The sequence below is a fragment of the Cryptotermes secundus genome, unplaced genomic scaffold (assembly GCF_002891405.2).
Source record: "Cryptotermes secundus unplaced genomic scaffold, Csec_1.0 scaffold142, whole genome shotgun sequence".
In the NCBI taxonomy this organism is placed as follows: domain Eukaryota; kingdom Metazoa; phylum Arthropoda; class Insecta; order Blattodea; family Kalotermitidae; genus Cryptotermes; species Cryptotermes secundus.
Window position 1 is genome coordinate 911927 of NW_019743148.1, and position 27083 is coordinate 939009.

At 39.9% G+C, this 27083-nt stretch overlaps 1 protein-coding gene and 1 long non-coding RNA gene across 3 annotated transcripts in view; one reads left to right on the forward strand and one right to left on the reverse strand.

The window, feature by feature from the left end:
* The window catches only part of LOC117283036, a 289651-nt gene that overhangs the window by 234602 nt on the left and 27966 nt on the right, over nucleotides 1–27083 (reverse strand). The gene's annotated exons all lie outside the window — the stretch shown is intronic.
* On the forward strand, nucleotides 7–26410 carry LOC111873771 (excitatory amino acid transporter). Of its 2 annotated transcripts, none has more exons than XM_023868719.1 (11): nucleotides 7–305; nucleotides 9487–9583; nucleotides 11020–11218; nucleotides 11649–11856; nucleotides 12760–12823; nucleotides 15684–15786; nucleotides 17413–17539; nucleotides 18996–19229; nucleotides 21947–22141; nucleotides 23969–24103; nucleotides 24626–26410. In XM_023868719.1, exons 1-11 carry the CDS (start codon nucleotides 181–183, stop codon nucleotides 24834–24836), a joined length of 1698 nt encoding a protein of 565 aa, XP_023724487.1. In that variant the 5' UTR covers nucleotides 7–180; the 3' UTR covers nucleotides 24837–26410. The 2 variants fall into 2 exon arrangements, with proteins under 2 accessions (XP_023724487.1, XP_023724488.1); XM_023868720.2 differs by having other exon boundaries at nucleotides 183–305; nucleotides 9462–9583.

Below are 27083 nucleotides of genomic sequence, written 5' to 3' on the forward strand. Positions count from 1 at the left end.
CCACCCGCAACGCGGCCAGTAAGGATGAACAATTGCAGACGCTGGACAACGCCGATGAACATACGTCTGGCTGAGGAGTAGCCGTGGACCCTCTCGAAGCATGTAATCTCTGTGATTTCCGTCTGCTAATATTGTGTGGCTACTGAGTACTGTGTTGAGTGTCCCACCTGACGGGTGGGGATGTCGTCGCTTGGACATCATCTACAAGGATCGCTGTCTGCCGTCGGGCGAGCAATAAGCGTCCTTAAGAATTCGACACAACTCGGCAAAGATGGCGGACAGCAGCAAACCACCAATCAAGACGCGTGAGTAGCTGACAGCACTGCTCCGGTGAATGTCACTCTGCGTTCTAATGCAATACATAGATTAATCTGAATCGTATTTCTCCTCAGAGATTTGTAGAATAACAAGAAAAATTAATTTGCATGTAAACTAAACTAACCCCCTGATAGAAACTCAAAACTCAGCACTGCTAATACCAAATTCTGCCTTTGGAAAGGATCCTTAGCTAGTAACATCCACATCCCATCCTTACAATTTATCTTCGTAAGATCTACCGTCATATTATTTCTGTCTTCTAAGCTGCCGTTTTCCAAGAGATTTCACCAAAAAAAGATCTGTATGCATTCCTTGCTTCCTCCACCCTAGGCACATTACAGTTGCCTCATTTCACCGTGTTAACAATAGGAAGTCTGGATTAACCGTTTGAAGCAAAGCGGTTACTCTATGTGCAGCCCGCTTTAACACTACAGATACAGAGATACATGGAATTTGCCTATAGAGAACATTTATGTGTTTCATTTGATTGTCGGAATGGACATCGCTTGCTTTCCTAAATAACATTAACCAGATGATTTTTATAATTCTGTGAGGTATGAACTGAAATTTTAAATACTATTTAGAAGAAATTCGAGCCTCGAAGAATTGCGCGCGAAGTTTCTAGTTCTGTAGCGTCCTGACATATTCACTTAATTCATCGTCCTTTGGTCTAAATGTTTTCTTGAAGCTTTGTTTTCAAGCATTTATAATTAATGTTCTTTCCTCAAAGTTGGAGACTTCATTACACACACGTGTTTCTGGAATTCTGGGAAGTAGGCCTATATTGGAAGGTGAGACATTTCGAGCTAAATAAGAACACTTCATTGAGTCATAAATTACATTGTCTTGTACTTCATTAATTATTCGTCTTGTAGAGAAATATTTAAGCATTTTATGTTTCGTTCTGAAATTCGATCACAATGTTGTACGTATTATTTATAATGGCACTGTGTTTGAACTTCAACGATTATGTTGTAAAAAACATAAAATTCTAAAAGTTACTAAGTTTCGGGGACTGGCCCTTTTCCAGTCCTTAGGGAAAACACAACAAAGAAAGAAGAATCTACTCTGTAGAATCCGTTAGACAAAGTCAATCTTCATGAATGGGCTATAATAAAAATGTTAGTTCTTAGCAAGACATATCTAACGCAATACACACACACACTTTCTACATAGTAGCAGCAGGAGAAAAAGACCAAGTTTTGTTCGAGCTTCTTGAAAAGAAGAGTTCATATTAACTAGATCAATAACGGCCATAGGAATTTTCACTCCAAAAAAACTATAGCGTAAACCATTAAACACAAAATTGAGTCGAGAGCTACTCAATAATTTTGGAAATAAAAGACGCTGATGGACAGACATAAACTTCCAATTATATGCTTCGGCCCTATTACAAGGACAGGTCTATTTGGGAGGTTGCGTCACGGCTGGTATCTGATGCAGCTTCCCGCAGTGCCCATATCCGTTCCTGTGATTATGATATCCCCTCGCGGAAGTCCCGTAGTAAACCCTGCTGCATATTTAGAGACCCTCTCTAACAGGCTGAACATTCTGATTGACAGCTTCAATTTACAATCGTGTACAGAAAGCTCGGGAGTAATGGCTAAATTAGCCGTGAATAACACACCATTTTAAAAAATAAGGTCATGGCATCATATGTCAGCTTCTGAGACACAACGGAAGAAGTAGTTGTATTACCCAAATCCGTCATTAATACTAAACGAGAAGGTAGAAAAGTACAAGAAAATTCAGAGTACATCAAAGTGCGTTATAAACAATTCAAAACTGTCTTCATTCCCAATTAGTTTTTTTTTTAATTCTCATAGTGGGGGGTGGAGTCCAGCTGGGTCCACTCGGCACGGCGCCCACTGATTGGCCTATTGTACCTGCCCCGTGTGATTATGATAATGGAGAATTTGGTGAAATGAAGATTGGCAGGGGAAACCTAAGTACTCGGAGAAAACCTGCCCCAGCGCCACTTTGTCCACCACCAATCCCACTTGACCAGACAAGGGCTCGAACAGGAGCCGCTGGGGTTGGTGCCAACAGCACGTGCTGTTCCCAAGCAGTCAACCATACAAGTACTAACCACACCCAATGTTGCTTAACGTAGCTGATCGGCCGAGAACCGGTGTTTTCAACATGGTAGAGTAGTTGGTTGAGGCACTATGCTACAAGCCGGAAGGTCACGAGTTCAAGTCTCGATGAGGTCATTGAATATTTTTTTCAATTTACCCAATCATTCCAGCCGCACTATGGCCCTGTGGTCGACTCACCCTCTAACAGAAATGAGTACCAGGAATATTCTTGGAATGTTCTTGGCGGTAAAGGGCGGCCGGCGCGTAGGGCTGACAATCTTACCGCCATCTATGAGCCGACTGTCTAGAAAATGTGGAAAGCTCAGCATCTCACAACCCTATGGGCCTCCACGGCCTGTTACAGGGATACCTTTACTTTACCTTTTTACTTCTTCTGTGTTTCCGATAATAATTCTAGAAATATTAAACTCCAATCTCCATCTTGTATTCTTGTACAAGATATGAGGTTTCAGAAGAAGCAACAATTCATCAAAACTATCAACACTCATTCTGCAATAACCGAAAAATTTTGATGGGTATTGTCTCAGTTCATGGTACAATGTATAAAATTTTCCTCTTAACAGACGTTCGCTATAAATAGGGTGAACCCAATATTCCCGCTACCCTTTTTCCTTAATCTTAATAATGCACATACTACTGCTGTACCGTACACATCCACGCTTCGACTGACCGACTGCTCATTGGCGTAGGTGTGGACAACTAAAACTGTATGTGTGCGCACGTCCCTCGACAGTCGTTGGCCCTCCACGATTGTGCACAACTATCGGCCAACTATCGGCCAAATATCGGCCAAATATCGGCCAACTAAAAATTGCATGCGTGCACTAGGCCTAAAGGACCAGATCTGACAAAATTTCTTCCTAAATTATTATGAAGACAGGAAAAATAACAGAAAATAAAAATGCCTACAAATCCAAAGAGAAGTATTTTATTCTGATTGTCACTAGGTAAAATAAAGGAAAAGTAACTGAGTGCAAGTGCAGAATCGTTAATATTGTTTCTATACCGCCGGTTTTTCAGTATTGCCAATATTGCTTCTGTCGTAAACTAAAGTGTCTCTATGTAAGATTTGAGGCTTTCACGGCGGTGACTATGAAGAAAGCAGTCTTCTGGGATTTGGCACCTTGTATATGTGGTGTTAACCGACGTTTCGGAGGAACGTATCGCCTCCATCTTCAGGGTATAAGAAAAAATATAAGAAATCTGCAAGCGAAGAGACCGTGAGAAACTGTAAAAGCAGTTTCTCACGGTCTCTTCGCTTGCAGATTTCTTATATTTTTTCTTATACCCTGAAGATGGAGGCGATNCAATCAGGAAATACGTGAACTGCTGGGCCAAATGCATTAAATAACAGGGTGCTTTTGTAAAAAATGCAATAAAATAAAGTATAAGTACTGTGTGGCCGGTCACGGTAGCTGAGCGGTCTAAGGTAAGCACTGTCTTCGCTCTCTCGGAAGCCGTGATCGTGGGTTCGAATCCCACTCAGGGCATGGATGTTTGTGTGCGTTTCTCTGTGTTTGTGTACAGGCAGAGGGCTTGCGACGAGCTGATCACTCGCCCAAGGAGTCCTACCATTTGTGTGAGATCTAGTAAACCGAAGTGAAACGGAGAGTTTCATGGAGGTAGGCCTAGGCCCAAATTGGGGCTGTAGCGCCACAGGGCAAAAAAAAAAGTATTGTGTGAGAGCCGGGATAGGGTAATCGGTATAGCGACTGGCTACGTGCTGGAAAACTGAGGGGTCTGATTTCGAGTCCTGGCAGGATGAAGAATTTTCTCTTCTCCACGTCGACCAGACCGGCTCTAGGGCCCACCCAGCCTCCTACTTAATAGGTACCTGGGGCTCTTTCCTTGGGGTAAAGCGGCTGGGACCTGAAACTGGCCAGTCTCCTCCAACTAATGCCGAAGTTAACAAAATGTGGCTCTATATATCCACTCCCCATATACGCCTTCATGGACTAGTGTTTATTAGTTTAGCAAAGGGAAAACTTGTATAATTACTATGTAATTTGTGTTAAAAGCATAATAATACTTAATACTTTGCTTATCCTAGTACCATATTCAATAACTTCACTCCCTTAACATACAAGGAGATGGCACAATTCTTAACCGTAAAAAGAGCAAAGCTATGTATTCTAGTTTAGAGCGGAAAGTGTGTGTTTGCTAAAAATGTTCTTTGTGTCTTCGAACACCTAATTTGCCTCCATGTTTATTTCTTGAATACGCACACGTAATGGTTAAATATTAGTGAAAATTTCAAGCATCGGAAAGTAAAAACATTCAAGTTAGTTTCTTTCACATTCCTTTATACATTAAACGTGCACAAAATCGTTTCAAACGGAAGTTGTGTATTTTAACCAGATCTATATGTCATGTGACAACTTTTTGTAAGAAGAGTTGTTTTTAAGGGAGGTGCATATTAAATTTCTGTTAGAAAAGCTCATGTGAAAAATTAAACTGGAAGCACATAGACATAAAAGGGATTTGATGTATTTGGAGGCCTGCGTGACTTATAGAAGTGTTTTGGTTTGACGGATTGTATTTATTGACACCTTACACACAACACTCGGAACCATAGGCAATTACGTGTACATCACTAGTAAAGACAACATCACACGCTATGGAGGAAACACGCAAACCAGGAGCATATGGCAGTCATAACTGAAAAGTAGGCTACGAACGTTAGGAGCTGCAGAAACAAAACACCCTGGACAGACATACATTTATGAAAAATGAAGTGAAACAATATGCACCAAAATAACGTGGGTATAATAGAAAATTAAAAGGATTTTATCTTGTCTTACCTTGAAAAGAGGACTACAACGTGTGATTTTAACACGGACTAAGACAGTGTAGTAGTTTTAACATAAAGCAATAAAATATTTGTAACATACCAAGACACCTGAAGATGGCCGTTGGGGCCAAAACATGTAGTGTCAAAGTGTAAATTAAATTAAGTAGTGAATAAAAAAGTGTTGCAATAGTGACGGACGATACATAATGGACGTTACATCTCTATCGCTAATCCACCCACTTTACAAATCACAACAGCACCCGATAAGCCTTTCCAGGTAACTGTCTTCACTGGTCTTATCCTGGCAACAGATTTATATCACAGGAACTGTAACAGTCTCACTGAGTTACTCCAAATATCGGGGTACTATTAAGAACTACTGATTAAAAAAAAACTACTTCTGGGCGTTAGTTAGTCTGCCGGTCAGTTAGTTAGTTAACTGGTTTGTTAGTGTTCAGTTAATCAATTACTTATAAGGAAAAGAATTTGATCTCTACCTCTGAAAGTAGCAGGGTAAATAACTGCGTTGCATGTAATTCAGAGGTTCTGAGACAACGATTAACACTATCAAGCCTGAATTTCATCTAAATAATATTTCAATGGCAATTCCTACCTCACAGAAAATATATAACATCTCCATTAGAAAGACCAATCTCAGAATTACTGGATTTTTGGACTTCTTCCATCTTCCGGATTCTAGTTAACAGAGGACACTCTAGGTAATAGTGTCCTCTATTACCTAGAATCCGGACAATGGAAAAAGTCCAAAATCCCGTTAATTCTTTGTGTCATCCACCATCGTCAGAACCATTTAGAATCTAAAGGCCAACCTGTTAGTGTTGCTCAAGAGAAAATAATCGTTCTTTAGTCTGAGAATCATACAAACTCACTTACTTACTTACTCATGGAACTGAGCCCTTCTGGAGGAGCCGGCAATTCTGCAGCTACTCAAGAATTTCCCAGAATTTTACGGAACCCGAAGATTCATTACCGTGTTCACAAAAGCTTTCCACTGGTCCCTATCCTGAGCCAGATCTATCCAATCCATACTATCCCATCCTATCTCTCTAAGATCCATTCTAATATTGCCCACCCACCTACGCCTTGGTCTTTCCTATGGTCTCTTTCCTTCTGGCTTTCCCAGCAATATCCTATACGCATTCCTCGTCTCCCCCATTCGTGCTACATGACCTGACCACCTCATTCTCCTTGACTTGATCATTCTAATCATACTTGGAGAAGAGTACAAGTTATGAAGCTCCTCAGTTTTCTCCAACCTCCTGTCACTTCATCCTTCTTCGGTCCAAATATTCTCCTCAGCACCTTGTTCTCAAACACCCTCAGTCCATACAAACTCACACATGCACTTTTCGATAACTGACGAAGTTCTAATTTCAAAGCACGTGCTATGTACAGTCAGCACCGCGCTTCAGATTTTTACCAGTGCCTCTTAATTGTTGTGGATGGCTCAACTGCCATCAGGCAGATAATCTAGGCATAAAAGTGATCTCTAATCCCTTAATCAAACATTCACGTATATCATATGCCGAGTGCAACGTTTTGTACAGCTACAGTTCTATTTAAATAATTTACAATTTATAGCCTTGTTCAAACGTTGGCCCTGTCACATCCTACATACCCAGACAAAGACTTAAGTAATATTTATTTCTTTTAATACTGAAAACATCGATATATAAAATTGGTATGCCTCAATTTAAACGTGTCAAGTTGATTGCAATAGAATACCCTTAAATATTTATAGAAAATATGATTCCAGTAATTAATATTTTTCGAGTTTCATCCAGTCATTTTATAATAGTAATCTCACTCAAATGACTGGATATCCCTCAGCCACCAAAATATATCAATTTCAATATCAGTGCCAATAAAGGTCACAATCGCTTTTTTCCACAACCATTCAAATTCTAAATATTATACTGCGTATGTGTACAGGCTCTTTTTAAACACTGAAAAAAATGAACTTAACAATAAAAAGTTTCTCTCAGCTTTTCCGCATGCTTCATCTCCGAAATGACTGAGTTAATTTCGAAGAAATTTAGTTCTGGACTGATTTTGTTTTAATTCCTGTTGCTCTACCGCAATCAATCCTTTATATGAGGTTGAAATAAAACCTCTTCAAATGACAAATATATATGCATTGTCATGCTAGATTTTAGCCTCTACAATGCACCGGAAGACGTGAAAAATCTGATACAACCGCCGGTACACATCATTATCCCCAGTTTTATTAGTGGTTGAAAGAAGAAATATTTATACAGAGATTTGTATACCAAAAATGAAAATAGTAAGTAACATTTAATTCAATGAACCCGACTGTCAATTAAACAGTCGCTAGGACACTAAGGCTCTTTTCGTTCTGTCTGAAATCCGAATGTTCATTTTCTTGAAGAAAGTAGTCTTCATATTCACGGCAGTGAAAACCTCAATTCTTACGTTCATTTTCTTGTTTACAAGATCCTCCCTTGGACCCTGTCCTAAGCCAATTTTATTCTATCCACCCCACATATCTAATTCCTTTATAATTAATTTAAATTTTACACTCCAACGTATGCTTCTCTTGAAATGTTCTTTCCAAAATTTTGTGTGCAAGTAGCATATCTCCCGTATACTATACATGGCACTCCAGTCTCCTCCATCTTGATCTGCATAAATTACAAAATATTTAATCGTATAAATTTTACCCGCCCACTCTTTCTTTTATTTCTCTTACACACATATATTCTTCTTAATGCACCTTCTCGAACATCCTGTAAGTTGATCTCTTATTGTAAGAGTTCAAATTTTACACCCGTATAAATCAGTAGATAAAATTATATTTCTACCAGTTTATCTCTAAGTTTCTATAGAAGATCTAAGGATAGTATATTACAAAATGAATGCTTGTGAGCATTTCTCAAATTTGGGTTTCTCTCAATTTCTTCTTGGACGTAATTTTGATTTCTTACTGCTGTTCCCACACATTTGCGCCGTTTATTGTACTCCTTGTAACTCGTAATACGGAATATACTCTTCTTGATTATCTTCCGTTTTTTATTCTCATTTGTCTTTATAGACATTTTTACATATATCTTTTCATCGTTATCTATCTGCACGGTATCTACCTTCTCCTAAAAAGCCCCTAAAATTATTATCTTTTCCGATAGCATTATGAAGGAAGCAAGGTTGGTCTCCGAAACTTTGTATGTATATTTGAGCAACAAAGAAGGTAATGTTTAAACAAAATATTTCTGTCGCGTTACTGAACACTGCCACAGCTATGTTAAATCCCATATGATTGAGTCTTGCACTATGCTACAAGCCGGAAGGTGGCGGGATCGAATCCCGATGAGGTGGATTTTTTCAATTTACCTAATCCTTCCAGCCGCAATATGGCCCTGGGGTCGACCCAGCCTTTAACACAAATGAGTACCAGGAATATTCTTGGTGGTAATGGGCGGCCGGCGCGTAGGGCTGACAACCTTACCGCCATCTATGAGCCGACTCTCTAGAAAATGTGGGAACCTCAACGTCTCACAACCCTATGGGCCTCCAAGGCCTGTTACAGAGATAACTTTACTTTACTTTTTCATATGAGTAAGTTCAGCTTCTTCGCACTCATTCCACTAGATTTAACTTTCGTATTTGTGACAAATGCTTCTTGTAATTTGAATGCCTCCACTGCACAACACAGGCCAAGATAAACTTAATTTAGCAAATAAATAAGTCCATTAAAAAGAGTTATTCTTGAGAAGCTACAGATGCTGCTTATAGAACACGAATATTCACTGCCCTACACAGCAGCCCACATCTAGAACCGCGCCAGAACAAGATGACTCCATTCCACACCTCAAACTCCACTTTCATATTATCTTCCCATCTGTGCCTATGTCTCCCAAGTGTCTCCCTTTCAGGCTTCCGGATAAAGTTTTATATTCACTTCTCATTTCTCTCCTGTGCTCAGTTGTCCTTAATTTGATCACTTTAACAATATTCAGCAAGGAGTAGTTATAAACTGTGAATCTCTCCGTTATGAAATTTTCTGTACTCTCCTGTTACTTCCGCTGTCTTCTCATCGTTTAAAATTACCTGAAGTTAATTTTGTGTCTTCTGTTTCCCTCTTGATATAGTGTGGAAGTTAGAAAACAAATGTCTTATAAATATTGGCAGAGATAAGAGTACTATCCATGGAATGTTTTTGTAGTTGTGGTAAATGTGTCTGCATTGTACAGAGGTTATACTCACATGCCCAACAGCACTGCGTGTGCGCTTCTCTTACAGGGCAGATGTGTGCGCTGGCGAAGATGATGACAAACAGGAAGTCTTCCAGAGCCAAGTGACTAATATGGATACATCTGCGAGGTCAAAAGTCGACCTTGTAAGTATACCTGTAGTTCGATATAGCAGCTTAAAGCATCATATCTCGTTCGTTCGTTTAGACGCCTATGATTGTCTTCTGTAAATATGAGAAATTATATTTATCTGAGTGGTTCCTAAACTGTTTTGACCTAATCCTTCCAGCCGCACTATGGCCCTGGGGTCGACTCAGCCTCTAACAGAAATGAGTACCAGGAATATTCTTGAGGGCAAAGGGCGGCCGGCCAGTAGGACTGACAACCTTGCCGCCATCTTTGAGCCGATTGTCTAGAAAATGTGGGAACCTCAACATCTCACAACCCTGTGGGTCTCCACGGCCTGTTACAGGGATAGCTTTACTTTTACTTTTACTCTTACTGAGTTCCTAAACTGATTAAAAACACTGTACAGAGTTAAAAGTTTATGTAGGGTCGAAACCACTGAAAGGGTAATTGTTGGTTAATTCTAGGTTTATTTTTCAAATTCCTAAATTAAGTATCGTCCGTTAATTGTGGGGGTACTTGTGAATGACAAATGGGCCCAGACAAATCCGTTACTAAGTCCTTCGTTGTGCTTCTTTGTTGTCGTCTTTGTATTTTGTTTTTAGTTAAGGGTGCAAAAATCTGTTCCATTTGATTTGCTGCATATCTGATTGGCTTCTTTAGATGTGGAGCTGAACCACAGCAAGGTCGGCCCCTGTTTGTACGGAATAAATACTCCAGAAGCTCCAAGTTTCCTACCCAGAATTCGAATCCTCCATCCCATATTTGTAAGATACACTCTCCAAATTCATGATTCATAACGAATAATGATACCAATATAAATATAATTATACAAGCAATTTCACAAAACCCACTTTGATTTCACACTCAACTCCTGCTCATTTTCTAAATTACTGCGATACTGTTTGCTCAATTATGCCGAAAAATTACTTAATTTTATCCATTATCTTTGTCACTCTCATACATGACGTTTCGGCAGATAGTTCTACTTCTATGATGTCACTCTATTTCATTACACATTTTTAGATATTAATGGTATATATCGCATTTAAATCGGAAACATTTGCAATAGAATTTTTCTGTGCTAACTCTAGACGACTCAGCCTCTAACAGAAATGAATAAGGAATATTCTTCGAATATTCTTGGGATTGAAGGGTGGCAGGTGCGTAGGGCTGACAACCTTAACGCCATCTATGAGCCGACTGTCTAGAAAATGTGGGAACCTCAACATCTCACAACCCTATGGGCCTCCACGGCCTGTTACAGGCCTGTTTACTTTTTAACTCTAGACCAGTGTTTCTCGACCGGAGGGCCGCGGCCTGGTACCAGGCCCTCGTCTAATAAAAACAAATTTCCCTGGCGGCGGTCTCACAAAGCTTGAGAACCACTGCTGTAGACCACTATGACGCTCCCAAGCACTATCCGAGATAACTGTCGTGTCTTTCTCACTTGCAGGTGCTACAATGGGTGAAGACCAATCTCCTTCTCGCACTCACGATTGGTGGCGTGCTGGTAGGGGTACTAGTTGGGTTCCTGGGTCGCCTCGCCAGGTTTTCCGACGAATCCATCATGCTCGTCTCTTTCCCTGGAGAGATCCTCATGCGACTGCTGAAGATGTTCATCCTTCCTCTCATCATCTCGTCTCTTGTCTCAGGTGAACTCCGCATAACTCTAGCGAGTGACAACTCTTCCATGGGCTTTCACATACAGCGCAACAATTCTAGCAAAACAGACATCTCTTGATGGCGTATACGGCCGAAACATGTCATGAGGAAGAAGGGTGACTAGATATAAAGTTGCATTTAAGAAGGAAATTTATGCGTACAAAAGATATATTAATGTAACAGGATGCTTAAATATAATATTACCTACAAGACTATGCGGCGTCATAACCCAGAAGAACAGAATATGCATTTCCACCGTCGCAGAAACCTAAAATGTCACATCCCATTAACAATGATTGAGATTTTATAGCAAGAACAAGTACTTCAATCTTCCATATTTCCGTGACACTTCGGCTGTGTGCTTCTCCATGATCATTGTTAAAAGTCTCACTTCCTTGTTTTCTTTTCGTGACATGATAGGAATGGCGCAGTTGGACGCCCGGTCCTCAGGGCGAATGGGTTCGAGAGCACTGTTGTATTACATTACCACCACTATCTTGGCGGCCATTGTGGGCATCTTCATGGTGCTTGTTATCCATCCAGGAGACCCGAGCATTAAGACGCATGTAGAAGGGGGATCCACGGACACAAAAGTATCTACACTGGACGCTATATTGGATATAGTAAGGTATATGTCATTCCTACTTCTTTCTGCCTAGATATTACGGCAAGATTGCAGTTCAGACTTGCCGGAAGTCACGGGCAAGTGGACAGACCCGGACACCAGCTATCCCCATTGAGGTTATTTCAAATTAGGTCACGACCGCTTCCTTGCACATAGAGATTATTTCTTCCTAATATTTGACGCTATATTATTTGATCCATTGAAAGTGTCGTTAAATAAATCATAAATAAATAAACCCATATTTATGGTGATTACATAGCACATAGTTAATAATATAAGACTACTATTAACGTAAAGTTGTTTAATTAGTTAAACACAGAGACAACTTTATGTTAATTCGCAAGGTCGCGCCATAGCTCAAGTGGTTATTCGCTAGCTTCCCATGGCACCGGCCAGGGTTCAAGCCCGGGTCTAGTCAAGTGGGATTTGTGGTGGACAAAGTGGCGCTGGGGCAGGTTTTCTCAGAGTATTTCGGTTTCCCCTGCCAAGCTTCATTCCACTAAATTCTCCATCATCATAATCACCCGGGGCAGGCTACAATAGGCCAATGAGTGGCCGCCGTGCCGAGTGGACTCAGCTGGACTCCACACCCCACCATGCGAAAAAATGCCATGAAGATATATGGGGGAGTGGTTGTATAGATCCACATTTTCTTGACTTCGGCACTAGTTGGAGGTGGGTGATTAGCTCCACGCTACCGTTGCTTTACCCCCGGTATCCATTGGATGGGAGGCTGGATTGACCCCAGAGCAGGTCTGGACGACGTGGAGAAAATTCTTGACGCTATCGGGACTCAAACTCCGACTCCTCGGTCATCCAGCCTGTAAGCCAGTCGCTATACCGACTGCGCAATCCCGGCCTCCATTAAAAATACTCTTAGCTAATAAATATATTTCTGTGACACAGGAATCTGTTCCCGGACAACCTGATGCAGGCATGTTTCCAGCAGGTGCAGACTACTTACAAAAAGGTGATGAGTATGTACTTTTTATATACTGTACATCCTAACATCAATCAGCTGTTACCTCATGATATGGCCGCGCCGTAGCTCAAGCGGTTAGTCGCTGGCTTCCCACTGCGGCTGCCCGGGTTCGATCCCGGGTCTGGTCAAGTGGGATTTGTGGTGGACAAAGTGGCGTTGGGGCAGGTTTTCTCCGAGTACTTCGGTTTCCCTTGCCATTCTTCATTCCACCAATTGCTCGACAATCACCCTCACCTATCATCTGTGGCTGATACAGTAGGCCAGAATTGGCCGCAGTATAAGGGACATAGTCCCACCTCACTAGCAATAAAAAAAATAATACCTCATGATATTAGGGCAATTAAATTTTTCTGTAAACATATGATGCAGCGGCCATGGACTGGCAGTCGCCTTGAGCAAGGCATCAGACTATACACTCAAATCGTAAGATTTATATCAGAGTTTAAGGACATACGGTCCATGAAAGAATTATGTCCTGTCCGCCATGTTGCTTCAGTTTCACGACCTTTCACTGATGTTAAGTTTTCGTACACAGTTTAGAGAACAGCATGTACTCTCAGTATACAGGAGACTATCAAGTAAAATCAAGTTTAGGTGTCGTACAGCAAGTATTTATTGTAATGTACTATTCCCACGAGAACGACGAGTTCAGGAAACCCCAGGAAGGTTTTGTGTTTGAATTAATTATTAATAAAGTCACTTTTATGTCCTTTGATACATTTAATAATGTTCAATAAGAATGAATTATTGATAAAACTTTTAACAATTTTAGAAATAGGCGTTACTAAATTTTCTTCAGCTCTCAAGTAAAAATAATTTTCCTCACCTTCCTCATTTCAAAATGATTGCTAATTAATATCATTCATAGTTAAATGATATTTGAATTTTCATAAACAAGTAACACGTCGCTTTACCAGAGGAACTAAAAGTAATCTGAAAGTCAGTATTTTTATATTCATTTTTCCATGGAAATGGGAATGAGAATCACGAATTAGGTATAGGTTTATTTTGTACATAAGACAATCGTATCCGCAGTAAGGAGGGTAGAGTTCGTTAGTGACAAGTTGTCGTACACAATACTAAGAGGTCGCTGGTGTGATGGTTTGGTGAGGAACATAGACTGAAGTTGTCTGAGAACAGGGTGCTGAGGAGCTTACTTAGGCCAAAGAGAGATGAACTGACAGGGGGTTGGAGAAAATTGCATAATAAGGAGCTTCATAACTTGTACTCTTCTCCATGTGTAATTAGAGTGATCAAGTCAAGGAGCATGAGGTGGGAAGGGCATGTAGCACGAATGGGGGAGACAAGGATTGCGTATAGGATATTATTGGGAAATCCAGAAGGAAAGAGACCACTAGGAAGACCAAGACGTAGGTGGGTGGATAATATTAAGATGGAACTTAGAGAGAGAGAGAGGATGGGATAGTATGGAGTGGACTGATTTGGCCCAGGATAGTGACCAATGAGGGGCTCTTTTGAATATGGTAATGAACCTTTGGGTTCCCTCAAATGTTGGGAATTTCTCGAGTAGCTGCACAATTGGCGGCGTCACAAGTATGGCTCAGCTCCATGAAGTTCTTTTTTTTTTTAATTCGCTTAGTGGGGGGTGGAGTCCAACTGAGCCCACGCGGCATGGCGGCAACTGATTGGCCTATTGCAGCCTGCCCCAAGTGATTATGATGATGGAGAATTTGGTGGAATGAAGAGTGGTAGGGGGAATCGAAGTACTCGGAGAAAACCCGCCTCAGCACTACCTTGTCCACCACAAATCCCACTTGACCAGAGCCGGGATCGAACCCGGGCCGCAGCGGTGGGAAGCCAGCGACTGACCGCTTGAGCTATGGCTATATCTGTACAAGAGAAATGAACGAACGTTTATCCAAATGAATGTTGTATCTACATGATATCGCATTTGACTCGTACATCATTAGTTCACGTTGGTTTTAAATGATTTACTCTCTAGGAACCTTTTTATTTTGTAGATTAATTTTAGCTGCCAAAATCTAACTCCAAATCGCTAGTCCCAGTGGTATTTCAATCAGCATACAAGGTTTGTACTCAAAGGTTTGTAGGTTCAATTCAGGCCATTATAACTAACCTCGATAATACATGTAACATCGAAATAATCTACGAATATAATTATATCCAGTTGCATGAAGACTAAAGATAAGCTAACTTACAAAATGTGCTTCACATATCGGATGACCCGATGAAAGGTCTCCAAAATTAAACATTTATATCTCGGAAAGCAATTGTCGTACACGTATCCGGTATATGTCATCGGAAAGGAAAACCCTACAAGTTTTTGTTCCATGCCCGGTTTACGCGCATGCGCCGCCCCATTTCTGCCACCATGTTTGGAATCACTTGGGCAGAGTGATGGCTGAGAGACAGATCGGCAGAAGTGGATCAACTGCTTGGCCTCCTAGGTCGCCAGATTTAACCCCACTGAATTATTTCTTGTGGGGTTATGTGCAGAACATTGTCTACCAGGTTAAGACCAACGACCTGCAACACCTGAAAGCCCGCATAAGGGACGCCGTGGCTACGGTAACACCAAACATGCTTCAAGCAAAGTGGAACGAGGTCGAATACTGTCTGGATATTTGTCGCGCCACAAAGTGAGTCCATATTGAAATTAATTGAGAAAGTTATATACCCAGACAAAACCTTGATAATTTCCCTTTGTAGTGGTGTAACCCATAAATGTGTATAATAAAAGCTTTCTGAGATATAATTATTTTATTTTGAATACCTTTCATCCTGTATATATTGTCAAATACACCGCAGACAAGGAGCATGGCCCATCATAATCGGAGTCTCATGTGAAGATTTCCTCTTTGCTCAGGTACACAAGCCGCTTGTTTTCCACGAGCCCAACTCTTCCGATGATTCGTCCGTGTTCATTCTCAAGCCTCAACTAGTGTACAAAGATGGGACCAATGTCATGGGTGAGAAATTTCTTAAATCTTCAATTGTTGTAAGTGACATAAGAAAAATTATCCTATCTGTCTAGTAAATATCGCTAACTTACTCGGTTTCAACCAACCATTTGTCACTCAATTTTGTAACAAGAAGGCATATTTCAATTAATCCAGACGTCTCGGATAGGATTATAGCTTTACCGTGTTTCCACAAAGATTAAGCCCAAATCGATTATATTAATGATACATAACATCAATTTCAAACTTTACGGGTAATTCAGCATTTGTGGATACAGTAATCCACGTAAAAAATGGTTTCATCAATTTGATATAAGTATCGCATTAAACGGAGCTCGTTATCATGCTCGAATTTATGAAGTTATTGACCGATATAATAAGTTTTTATTTATTAATTAATCCGTAATATATTAATGAGCGATGTTTTCAGATAAATATAGCGTCAAATGATGACTGATGATAAATTCGAAAATTTATTACAGAAGAATCTGAAAGAACGTGGGTTATGTCAACCTCACACTTTCCCGTACAGAGCAAAAAAAAAATATATATATATATTAATATCTCCAGTAAGGGCAACCGATTCCTCCGTCCGTATTTGAACAGGATATTTTCTGTACACGTCAGGTACAATACTGCTGAGCTAGCCTATTTGGTTAGAAATAAGATACAAAGCATACAAGAATACACCATCTACGCAACAATACTCTGTATTTTAAAACAAAGAAGACACTACTATATCAACATTTGTTTTTATTAAAGCTTTTATGGAAGCGAAATGTTTCGACCCTTATATTGGGCCATCATCAGGCGTACTATGTTCCGTCAGTATATACCAATATCTACGTTTACATTAAACTCATGCTGCATACGATCATAAGATCAAATTTTGACACTTTCTGTGGAATCTCCACTCTATGTGAGAGAGGGAACAGCGTTTTGTGAAGGTCCTGTTAATGTAACTTCATCTCAATGCTAGGCTAATGGAAGAATAAATAATTTATTTCTTGTAGGTGATCGGAGGATAGATAAATCCCATAAATTTTAAGTTTTTTATGTCAGAAACTAACTGTTTCCAAAATATTCCGTTCTTTTCTCTAAGTTCAGGCACTAGTCGCGGGATTTCGTGGCTCATGAAAGTGAGACTCTTCGCGTCTATATTCAGTGAGGGAGTTCGAGCTTGTTCAACAGTGCACTAACGATCTCACAGGGAGATTAAAAGAATTTACGAACGACAGATACAAAACTGTCAGGAGCATCGATCGTGGCAGTCCTCGAAACTTCTCCATGTGAATGAACCGAAACATGAGAAGTCTGATTTCTGATTGTTTCAACTGACAGAAAATTAAATGGTCCTTCTCTGCAATTTTTATAACGTTAATTGATCATCCATGTTTCAGACCCATCCTGTGCTCTGTGGCTTCCACAATTCAATACTTCTTTCATATTTTCAATGAAATATGCCACCATATTATGAAATAGCCTCTCCTTGAAATACAATTGAAATCTATAAGGAAATCAAAGTTTATTTAAAGGAAAGTCACACCAGTATTAACAATGAAGCTGAATCATTCCTAGATTGTACAATAACCATGCTAAAGCTAATCTAAAACAGATGTTCCACTCTTATTTCAGGAATGATCGTGTTTTGTTTGGCATTTGGACTCCTGGCAGGGCAGATGGGGGCCAAAGCCAAGCTCATGGTGGATTTTTTCGTTGTGCTTAATGATATCGTGATGAAATTAGTGGGCGTAGTCATGTGGTAAGTGTTGTTTGTTAATCGGAACACCGGATATTCATATTGATCTTGAATTGATGGAATTATAACAAAATTAAGACTAGGCCTGTGACATACGTAATGAGCAAAGCTAAAATGTCAATTATGTTCGAATTTACCTATATATGCAAAGGCCTGCGTCGATAATTACTTATTTTTTCAATATTTCGCTCTCCATCGAATACTACTAAAGCCATCAGACAGAAGTTGATGGAATTAGAACGACTTGCAGCATGGGAGAGTCAATAAACGGATACGAAATCTTGAGGTCTCTTGGAATGTGTTCTGTTCTTGTTCACGTTTAACTTTTATCGAGATGAGTAGGATAGTTCAATTATTATGGTGACATACTACATGCAGGAATATCACGGTTCGATTCCCAGCAGAGGTGATACTCTTCCTCTTAGCCATTACGTCTATATAGGTTCTGAAATTCACACAGCAACTTATTCAAAGAAAATCGCGCACTGTTTCGCCTGGCGAAGTGGTAGAAGCATAGAATTGATCACTCGCCTCTATCTACTGCCAAGATTAAGAAATCATTAAACTATACCTCCACTCCCCGATACATCTCCAGAGGGTGGTGTGGAAATAAGCATACAACCATTACTAACTCAATGGAGCTAGCGGCCTCCGTAGTCTAGAGGTAACGTTCCCACCTCATGACTCGTAGTACGCGGGTTCAAATACCCGGCGGAGGTCGTCGAATTTTTAAGGGCGGAAATATTCAGGGAACAAGTCCTCCGGGAGGGACTTTAAGCCGTGGGTCTCGTATCGTAGCTTTACGGCACGTAAAAGGACCTCATATCTCCAAAGGAGGTCACTGAGCCAAATTAACGGACGTTTCCCGCCCAACAGCAGTCTCTAATACCTCTGGTAGATGGGGGAAGCATTATAGATACCTCAGCTAGTAAAGCCGGTCTCGCTGGCTGGACGGGACTGATGGTAAGCACCAGTACCGGTAGGATATAGAGACTGGTAGAAATCATAGAGGGAAGCACAATGGACCAATACAGGTCTAAGTGCATGGGGAAACCCACCCTCTACAATAACTAACTAACTAACTAACTCAATGGAGCTGAGCCCTTCTTTTAGAAGCGGCCAGTTGCGCAGTTACTCAAGAATTTTACAACACTTTATGGAATCCGATGGCCTATTACAATGTTTACAGGAGCCCGCCACTGGTCCTTATCCTAAGCCAGTTCAATTCAGTTCGCATTACCCCAGCCTATCTTCACAAGACATATCTCAATATTATCCTCCCATCTACGTCTAGATTCCTAGTGATCTCTTTCCTTCTGGCTTTCCCACCAAAATCTTATACGCATTCCTCTTCTCCTCATGCGTGTTACATTCCCTGTCCCTCTCATCCTCCTTGGCTTGATCATTCTAATTAAAGCGTACGACAATAATGTTATTAAATGTGTTCTTGTGTGTGAAGGTACTCCCCATTTGGGATTCTGTGTCTGATCGCTGGGAAAATTATGAGTATCGAGAACCTGGCGGCTACGGCGCAGCAGCTTGGTTTGTACATGATCACCGTCATCTTAGGGCTGCTGGTCCACGCCCTCGTCACTCTGCCCGGCATCTACTATGCGTTCACCCGCAAGAACCCAGCCGTCTTCTTCCAGGGAATGCTGCAAGCCTGGGTCACCGCTCTGGGCACGGCCTCGAGGTGACACACGGCACACATTTCAGACACGCATGTGGCATGTATCAATAGCGTCTCGCTCACGAAAGAAGTAGAGGAAAGTACGTATATATCCAAGCTTGTCACGTGATATTGTTAGCAGGGCCGGCACAATAGCACAGGAACTTCAAGTTGACTCCTGGGGTCGCCATATTTGGCCACTTTTTGGTTCTTCTTCTTGCTGCTCATTTTTACATTCGCGACCATTATTTGGCAGTCACGTAAACAAGATATGCAATCATGTAAATAAACTGTAAATTGTAAACGCTGATTTATTGTCCACTTATGTAACCTGAAGCCAATGGCAGCAATGGGATTGCTGTTACCGGATGACACCGTATTTTTATAGTTTCTGTTACTCCTCCTTTAAGTATCACGATGCAAATGGCGATTTTTCTCACAGCGTCTGAGAATTTCGAGCTACTAATTCTGATGAGCCGGTCACGGTACCCGCGCGGTCTAATACACGTACTGTCTTCGCTCCCTCGGAAGCCGGGATCGTGGGTTTGAATCCCATACAAGACATGGATGTTTGGTATGTGTATGCGTTTATTCTGTTTGTGTTGTCATGTGTTTAGGTAGAGGCCTTGCGACGAGCTGATCACCCGTCCAAGGAGTCCTATTGTCTGCAAAAATGATCAATGAAACTGAGAAATCAGCCCTATGCTCCAAAGTGGGGGCGAACAGGAAGAGAAAGAAATGCTGATGAAATTCTGAGAAAGTTTAAGTATTTTCAGATGGGAGGGGGGAATTCATCGTTTCCTGGGGCGATATTTAGACTTTCGCTGGCTCTGGCTGATAGGATGATTAAGCGAAGAACGATTAGAGAGGCAGAATATGTAGCACGCATGCGGGCTAGAAGTGAGCTGGGCGAATTTTAGGATGAAACATTTAAATTTCATAAACTTTTCTCAGCTCTGCAGGAGAACTGATATCGATGAAACCCCTAAGAATGAAATTCTCAGCAAGTAAGAATCAATGCCATCAAGATGGACTTTGAAGAATAAGGTATATTTCAAGGAAATACACGCGTTACCGTCGAGGAAGTTAGAAAACTTCGAAAAACCTCACAGTAAATAATTTCTTTGTCGCGACCAAACGTAATAGTGTAGTGATTAACATTTCTGCTTCTTAAAAAATAGTCTTAGCTACAAATGTCGGCCGCTGACGGAATGCATTAATAGAATGCACGTCGTTTTCCTCAGTCCATGGTAGCAAAGGCTACGATAGTAACCTAATGATTCTTGCTTAAATCTACATCTGTTCTCAATTGCCGTACTATTCAATGTCCAACTAAGTGCATGGAACAGAAGCCTTGACAAGAAAAAATCTCAGCTTGTCAAGAAATTCCCGTCTCTTATGAAACTTGAATTTTCTTTAAAGTGTTCAAAAGAACCAGTTACCGGGTTCTATCCTGTGCCAACTTCATCCGTTCCATGTCCTCACACTCCATTTCCTTAAGATCCTTTTCCAATTCTGTCCTATTATTTAGGACCAGGTCTCGCAAGCCTTTCCCTTTTCGATTTTCTGACTATAATTTTGTACCTGTATTTCACTATAACATTTGTGTTACATCTTCCACTCGTATCATTTCCCTTATTTTTATCACCTAAATAATATTTTACAATGAGTGTAGATTATGAAGCACCTCACAATGTAATTCTCTTCATCTTGTCTTTGTTTCTTTCCCAACATAACCTCTAATGTTGACAAAAGGTGGTTAAATAAACCAAGATTTCTGGCCATATTTCAATAGATTAATTTCAAAGAGAATTGTTCGATGTCAGTAGCAGTACTAGTACTTACGCCTATACGAACTTAACTTTACTTGAACAGGATAGTTTTGCCGAAGTGCACGAGCATTTAAAAAATAATAATTAATTTTAGTACGGTATCTTAATGGCGTTCTCAAGATTTTGAGACACGAATTAAATGGAATGAACAGCGGGCCACACACTATTTTCTCACACTCAGCTGTAAATACACTAATTGGACATAGGCAACGTACCCGTACTAGGGACAGGAAAACCCTGACTTTTTTTTCATCATCCAAATGTTCATTTAGTTTCTTTGCTTTTCGAGTTTAAAATCTAGTAAATATACGTGTACATAGATCTAGTTACACGAGCCTTTAGAAAATTAAAAATTAATATAAAATTCTACTTTTATTCTTAAAATATATATCTGAAAATGGCTGCCGATTGAAATAAATTTTTCGCCGACCGTAGTTAGCCCACCTCTTATCTAACAGGATATGTAATACTATAGGCTTATAGGCCTTCACGTCGACGGCCTAAAATTATGCAAATTCTAGTAGAGAAATAAAAATGTATTCATCTCAAAGCTTTTGGCAATTATTATTAATATTCTTATCAGCAGCAGCCTTTGGGCTCTTCAAGTACATAAATAAATAAAGAATTGAATTCCTCTGAAACATCGTTTAAATTATATAAATCCTTTTTCCCTATTTTTGTAGGTGTTTATTCTGCATTTTTGTTTTACTTCTGTTTATTCAACGATTGGCCTTTGGACTGTTAAGTGAGCACGTAGATGAATGAAGAGCTAAATTAATTTTGGATATTATTATTATTTTTATTGCTGCTGCTATACGCTTATTTTTAACCAAATTAATATTTTATTTATATAATTTATTTTAAACCTTTGAAATTTTAAGGTTAATAAAGTGAATGCCGTCCTTGCAGTGCTGCCACCTTGCCCATTACGTTCCGCTGCCTAGAGGAGAACAACAAGATAGACGCTCGTGTGACCCGGTTCGTAGTCGCAGTTGGTGCCACTGTTAACATGGACGGCACTGCACTTTACGAAGCTGTCGCTGCCATATTCATAGCCCAGATGAACGGAATTCCTCTCGGAATCGGAGAAGTCATCACGGTCAGGTAAACAAGTGATGAGTGTAATGTCTATTGAACATTCTGACTCCTCCATACTGGAGACCAGAGAAACTTCAGCTGAGGGCAATGATTGTGATAATAGTTAATTACGACGCATATGAAAGGGAGAACCTACGTAATCTGGAAAATATCTGCTCAAGTGTCACTTTGCTTATCACAAAATCCACATGAAATGCTCTGGCGTCGATGTGAGAATTCGGCATCCATTTCCTCTGCTACGTTATGGAATAAGACATAGGCCAGTTACATAATACACAAATTTTTAAGGGCTGAAAAATTCAGGGAACAAATCCTCCGGGAGGGACTTTAAGCCGTGGGTCTCGTTTCGTAGCTTTACGGCACGTAAAAGAACCTCATATCTCCAAAGGAGGTCACTGAGCCAAATTCAGAACATTTCCCGCCCAACAGTAGTCTCTAACGCCTCCGATAGATGGGGGAAGCATTATAGATACCGCCAAGCCAGTAGAGGCGAACTCGCTGGCTCGGTCGGGACTGATGGTACGCACCAATATCGGTAGGGTATAGAGAGTGGTAGAATATCATAGAGGGAAGCACAATGGACCAATACTGGTCTAAGTGCATGGGGAAACCCACCCTCTCTAATAACTAACTAACTAACTACATAATACACACACGTAATTTCCACAAATTAATTAACATTTCCTTTCTTCAGTTAAAGTTTTCGAAACTACGGTAGATATTAAAACTACATCCAAGGAAATAAACGAATTTTTATAAATATAATGTGTTTCTATTCACTTTCCCAAAAGTAATTGCGCCCCAATTTATTAGATTAAACTGAAGAAGACCGAAACAAATTCAAGCTGTTCTTTTTTACTATATCATCTCTTATTTTTTAAATCATTACGTTTCAAAATCTTGGTCTACTTAATTCATCAGGTGAACAAATGCCTACTACTTTCTGTCCGTAGGTAAAGCTAGCCTGAAACCATGGACAAAAAGAATGGTTTTATTCGGTGTGTAATATCATCAAAGAATTTTTAAAAGCAGATTAAACACAAAACTTGTTTCTCTTCATATTTAATCAACAGTAGAGTCACAATTTGATAGACAAAAGCAAACAGCGGAAAAAGAACTTAATATTTTCACAGCGACATTCTTTACGACTAGCTCAAGTTTCTGTCACATTCATAAAAATTGTCAAATGTTCAGGAATGTAAACAATATAAACCTAATTCCACTTAAACATAAGATTGTGTACTCGTATTTACTGACAAACTTCCTTTAGGCACTCTTTTAATTATGTCCTTGAGGAAATGATTACGTGTGTGCTTCTCTATAAGATTTAGCAAGGGTTCTGCGAAACAGGCATAATCAGCGTCAAACTGGAGGTTCAGGAATATAAATACTGACAGATCGGACGTATATGGAAGACTGTCTTAATAGTGTTGAAGATGGAAAGCACTTGGTATGTACATAGTGGGCACATCAAAGAGAAACCGCGAAGGATAAGAATAAGAATATGAAATAATTAATTATCTAATTATATTCTAGGTAGTGTTATTTTTTATCATTATTATCACCTTCAGCTTCATTATCTTCCTCCTTTCCTTTTCTCCTTTCTGTACTCTACTACAAAATGGAGGTCTTCTTATACTCCACTGTTGAAAATTTTTCTTTTTCAATTTGAATTAAAAGAGTGGCAGAAATACTTCGACGGACTTTCAGACCACTGCAACGCTTTCACAATCACGATACAACAATGCATATCCTTGTCCTGATCCCAGTGTTCAGGCGTTAAGCACTCAGATCGATAGGCCATGCTATAATGATGCGGTGTTATTTCTTCAGCTTGACGGCAACGCTGGCGAGTGTGGGGGCAGCGTCTATCCCCAGTGCCGCTCTTATCACAATGTTACTCGTGCTCTCAGCGCTAGGTCTGCCAACCTCGGATATATCCCTGCTGTTCGCTGTCGACTGGCTTCTGTAAGTACTGCCCGCACGATACTAAAACTGTCATGTCACCGTCGTTTTCATATGACTTACTGTCTTTTCTCCCTGCCGGAACAACAACACCTCTCACCCTCACAACATACTGCATCAATTTTGCAGTCTTCCTGCTTACTTAGCCAAGCTCCGCAAACATTCCTTGCCTCCAGCAGACTGCCCAGCCCACCACATCCTACTGAATGTTAAAATTCTCTATCCGTCTGCGATACGCATTGAACGTCTGCTCAGTCAGGAAGGCAATTGGTTATGGAGTTCGTATGGGTTCGACTGCCGGAAGAATTTATTTTCTCTTCGCTGTCGCGTCCATGCCCCTGTCCCTTGGGCAATGGGATAAAGCGACAGCAGCGTGAATATGCATAGAGCTTTACCTCCATCCACCCATTCGCCTTCATGGAATTGTGCTTGCGCAGAGGGACAGCTTATTATTTTCCTATATTTTTATGTGTCAATATTTCAACGTAGCCAATTTTTCAAAGGAGTCGTTGATATTTTCCTTAGGGATCGCCTCCGGACTTCCATCAACGTACTCGGCGACGCTTATGGGGCCGGAATAGTGTACCACTTGTCGAAAGACGAACTCGACCGTATGGACGCAGAACGCATCGTTGATGCTGCCGAGAGCGGACTGGCAGTCGGTGTCAAAGCTTCTGAAACAGCTGACTGCATTAGTCAACCTATACCTGCAGGTAGCTCTGAGACACAGATGTGACAAGAAACCAATCCCAGCATCTCAGTCGGCTAATGCATGGTCATTCAGCGACATGACGGGCAAAATGGATACTTTAGCATCGACCGCTATATCAACGTAAACACTTGTAAGGTCTGAAACTTATATATGGTGGAAATGCCAAGAAATTAATATGAAAAACACTATAGCTTAATGAATTATTCTGGAAGTATAATAAACTATTCATTAACATATTTATGCATTCATTGATAGGTAATTACAGTGATATCATTATTCTATTTTCGAGATATTATTCATTAACTTGCATGCATTACTCGTTCTACTTTTCTTGCAGATTGCTTCATTTGTGTTTACAGTTACTTTATGCAAGAAAGTAAATTAGGCTCAAGAGATAAGCGACTTTATGAGATTTATAACTTTCCATCAATCCCACATATATATAATCATGCATTTAAGAATCAAATAAAAGTATTTATCTCAATGATTTATAATGTAGCAGATAGATTTTGTTAGTCTTACTTGATTTACTAACAAACAGCCGGTGTAGGGCTATAACATATATATATATATCTTCATAACGAATACTCATAGTTATTTCCTAGTTGCTTTATTTTGAAAAATTATAATGCTCTATAGTAGATACCCATGAGCAAATGCAGTACAAAATAGTAGGCATAGATCCATGTTCAATTCATACGATTATAGATATATATAAACATATATACACAATTATACTCAAATTAGTTATATCTTAAGATGAGATTACAGCATTACCACCAGAAAAATTTTCAAGCTCCAGGTACGAAAATTACACACAAATATAGACGTATATCTGAAATTACATTTCAAAAAAAAAAACTGTAATTCAGTCTAGAATAATTATTATAAATCGAAATATTCTACAAAAAAAAATTTGATAGCGCGGACCCTGCCACAAATAAATAAACAGCTAATAGAAAGACATTAAGAAAGCTTAAATATAAATATGGAATATAATGGCCCTACATAGCAAAAATTTATGAAATGATTATCAAAAGCATTTTATATTATAATTTCAAGTATCAGTTCTATACACGTTGAACATCTGTATAACATTTATATATCGTTGCATGATTTTTAGCTATAGTTTGTATATATGGGCTAATGTTCAGTTCAAACATCGTGTTTATCTTACTACCATAGTACTCAAATTTTCACCATGGAGAAGGACCTTAAGGAGAACAGTTCCTCGGGCGCCGTGTGTGTTTCATATTATCCCATATCATATAGCTGACATTGTTAAGTGTGTAATCCTTAAGTTGTAAGCGAAGTGAAAGTGAAGTTCCACTGCGATGGCGTAAGAATCCCCCCTCCAGAACAACTTGCCATACAGTGAAGGATGAAAAAAAGACGTTTAGAAACGACTTCATTTAAGTAATTAAATTTTAACGTTATAACTTTATTGATAACATTATGAAACCTAATAGAGATTTGTAGGATTATACAACCGAGTAGGGTTCAATAGAATTTGTGGAGTTTCCGTTACTGTAGTTAATGTTTTAAAAATGTCCATGTATGTCAAAATGTGGAAATAAACATCTAAAAGTGTGTTCTAATTCATTTATTTTATGTGAAATATAAGAAACTAATGCTGTGCTAGCCGAATTCGAAGTTTCAATGCAGCTAATATCAAAGCGTTTCATTTTACATGACTCTGATGCAGTTCCAGCCACCTCATACCCTCATAAACTAACCCTCTAAGATCAATCTGAATATTGGCCATCTATCTCCTTCCCCCAACAGCGAAACCCAAACAGAGATGCTTGTTAATTTCATATGCACAAAAAGACCAGAGTGGAAGTTCTATACCAAAGCAAAAGAACCACCCTAAAAAGACCCAAGACCTCGTGTTTATTACTTAAGTTCCTATAACCGCATTAAACATCTGTCTTAAGCAGGATGGCACTTACGCATTCTTTGCACTACATCCACTATTAACTCAGAATGAGACGGTCGTACCTACTCATCTTGCATTTTCCATTTCCGAAACTATTAAACGTATTTCGTGAGCCGGTATAGCGCAGTCAGTATAGCGACTGGCTAAGGGCTGGACGAACGAGGGGTCGGAGTTCGAGTCAAGAATTCCCCTCTCCACGTCATCCAGACCTGCTCTTGGGCCCATCTACCCTCATATCCAATGGATACGGGGGGTCGTTCTCCGGGAGTAAAACGTCAAGGTCGTGAAGCTGATCACTCAACTCTAAATAATTCCAACGTAAAGAAAATATG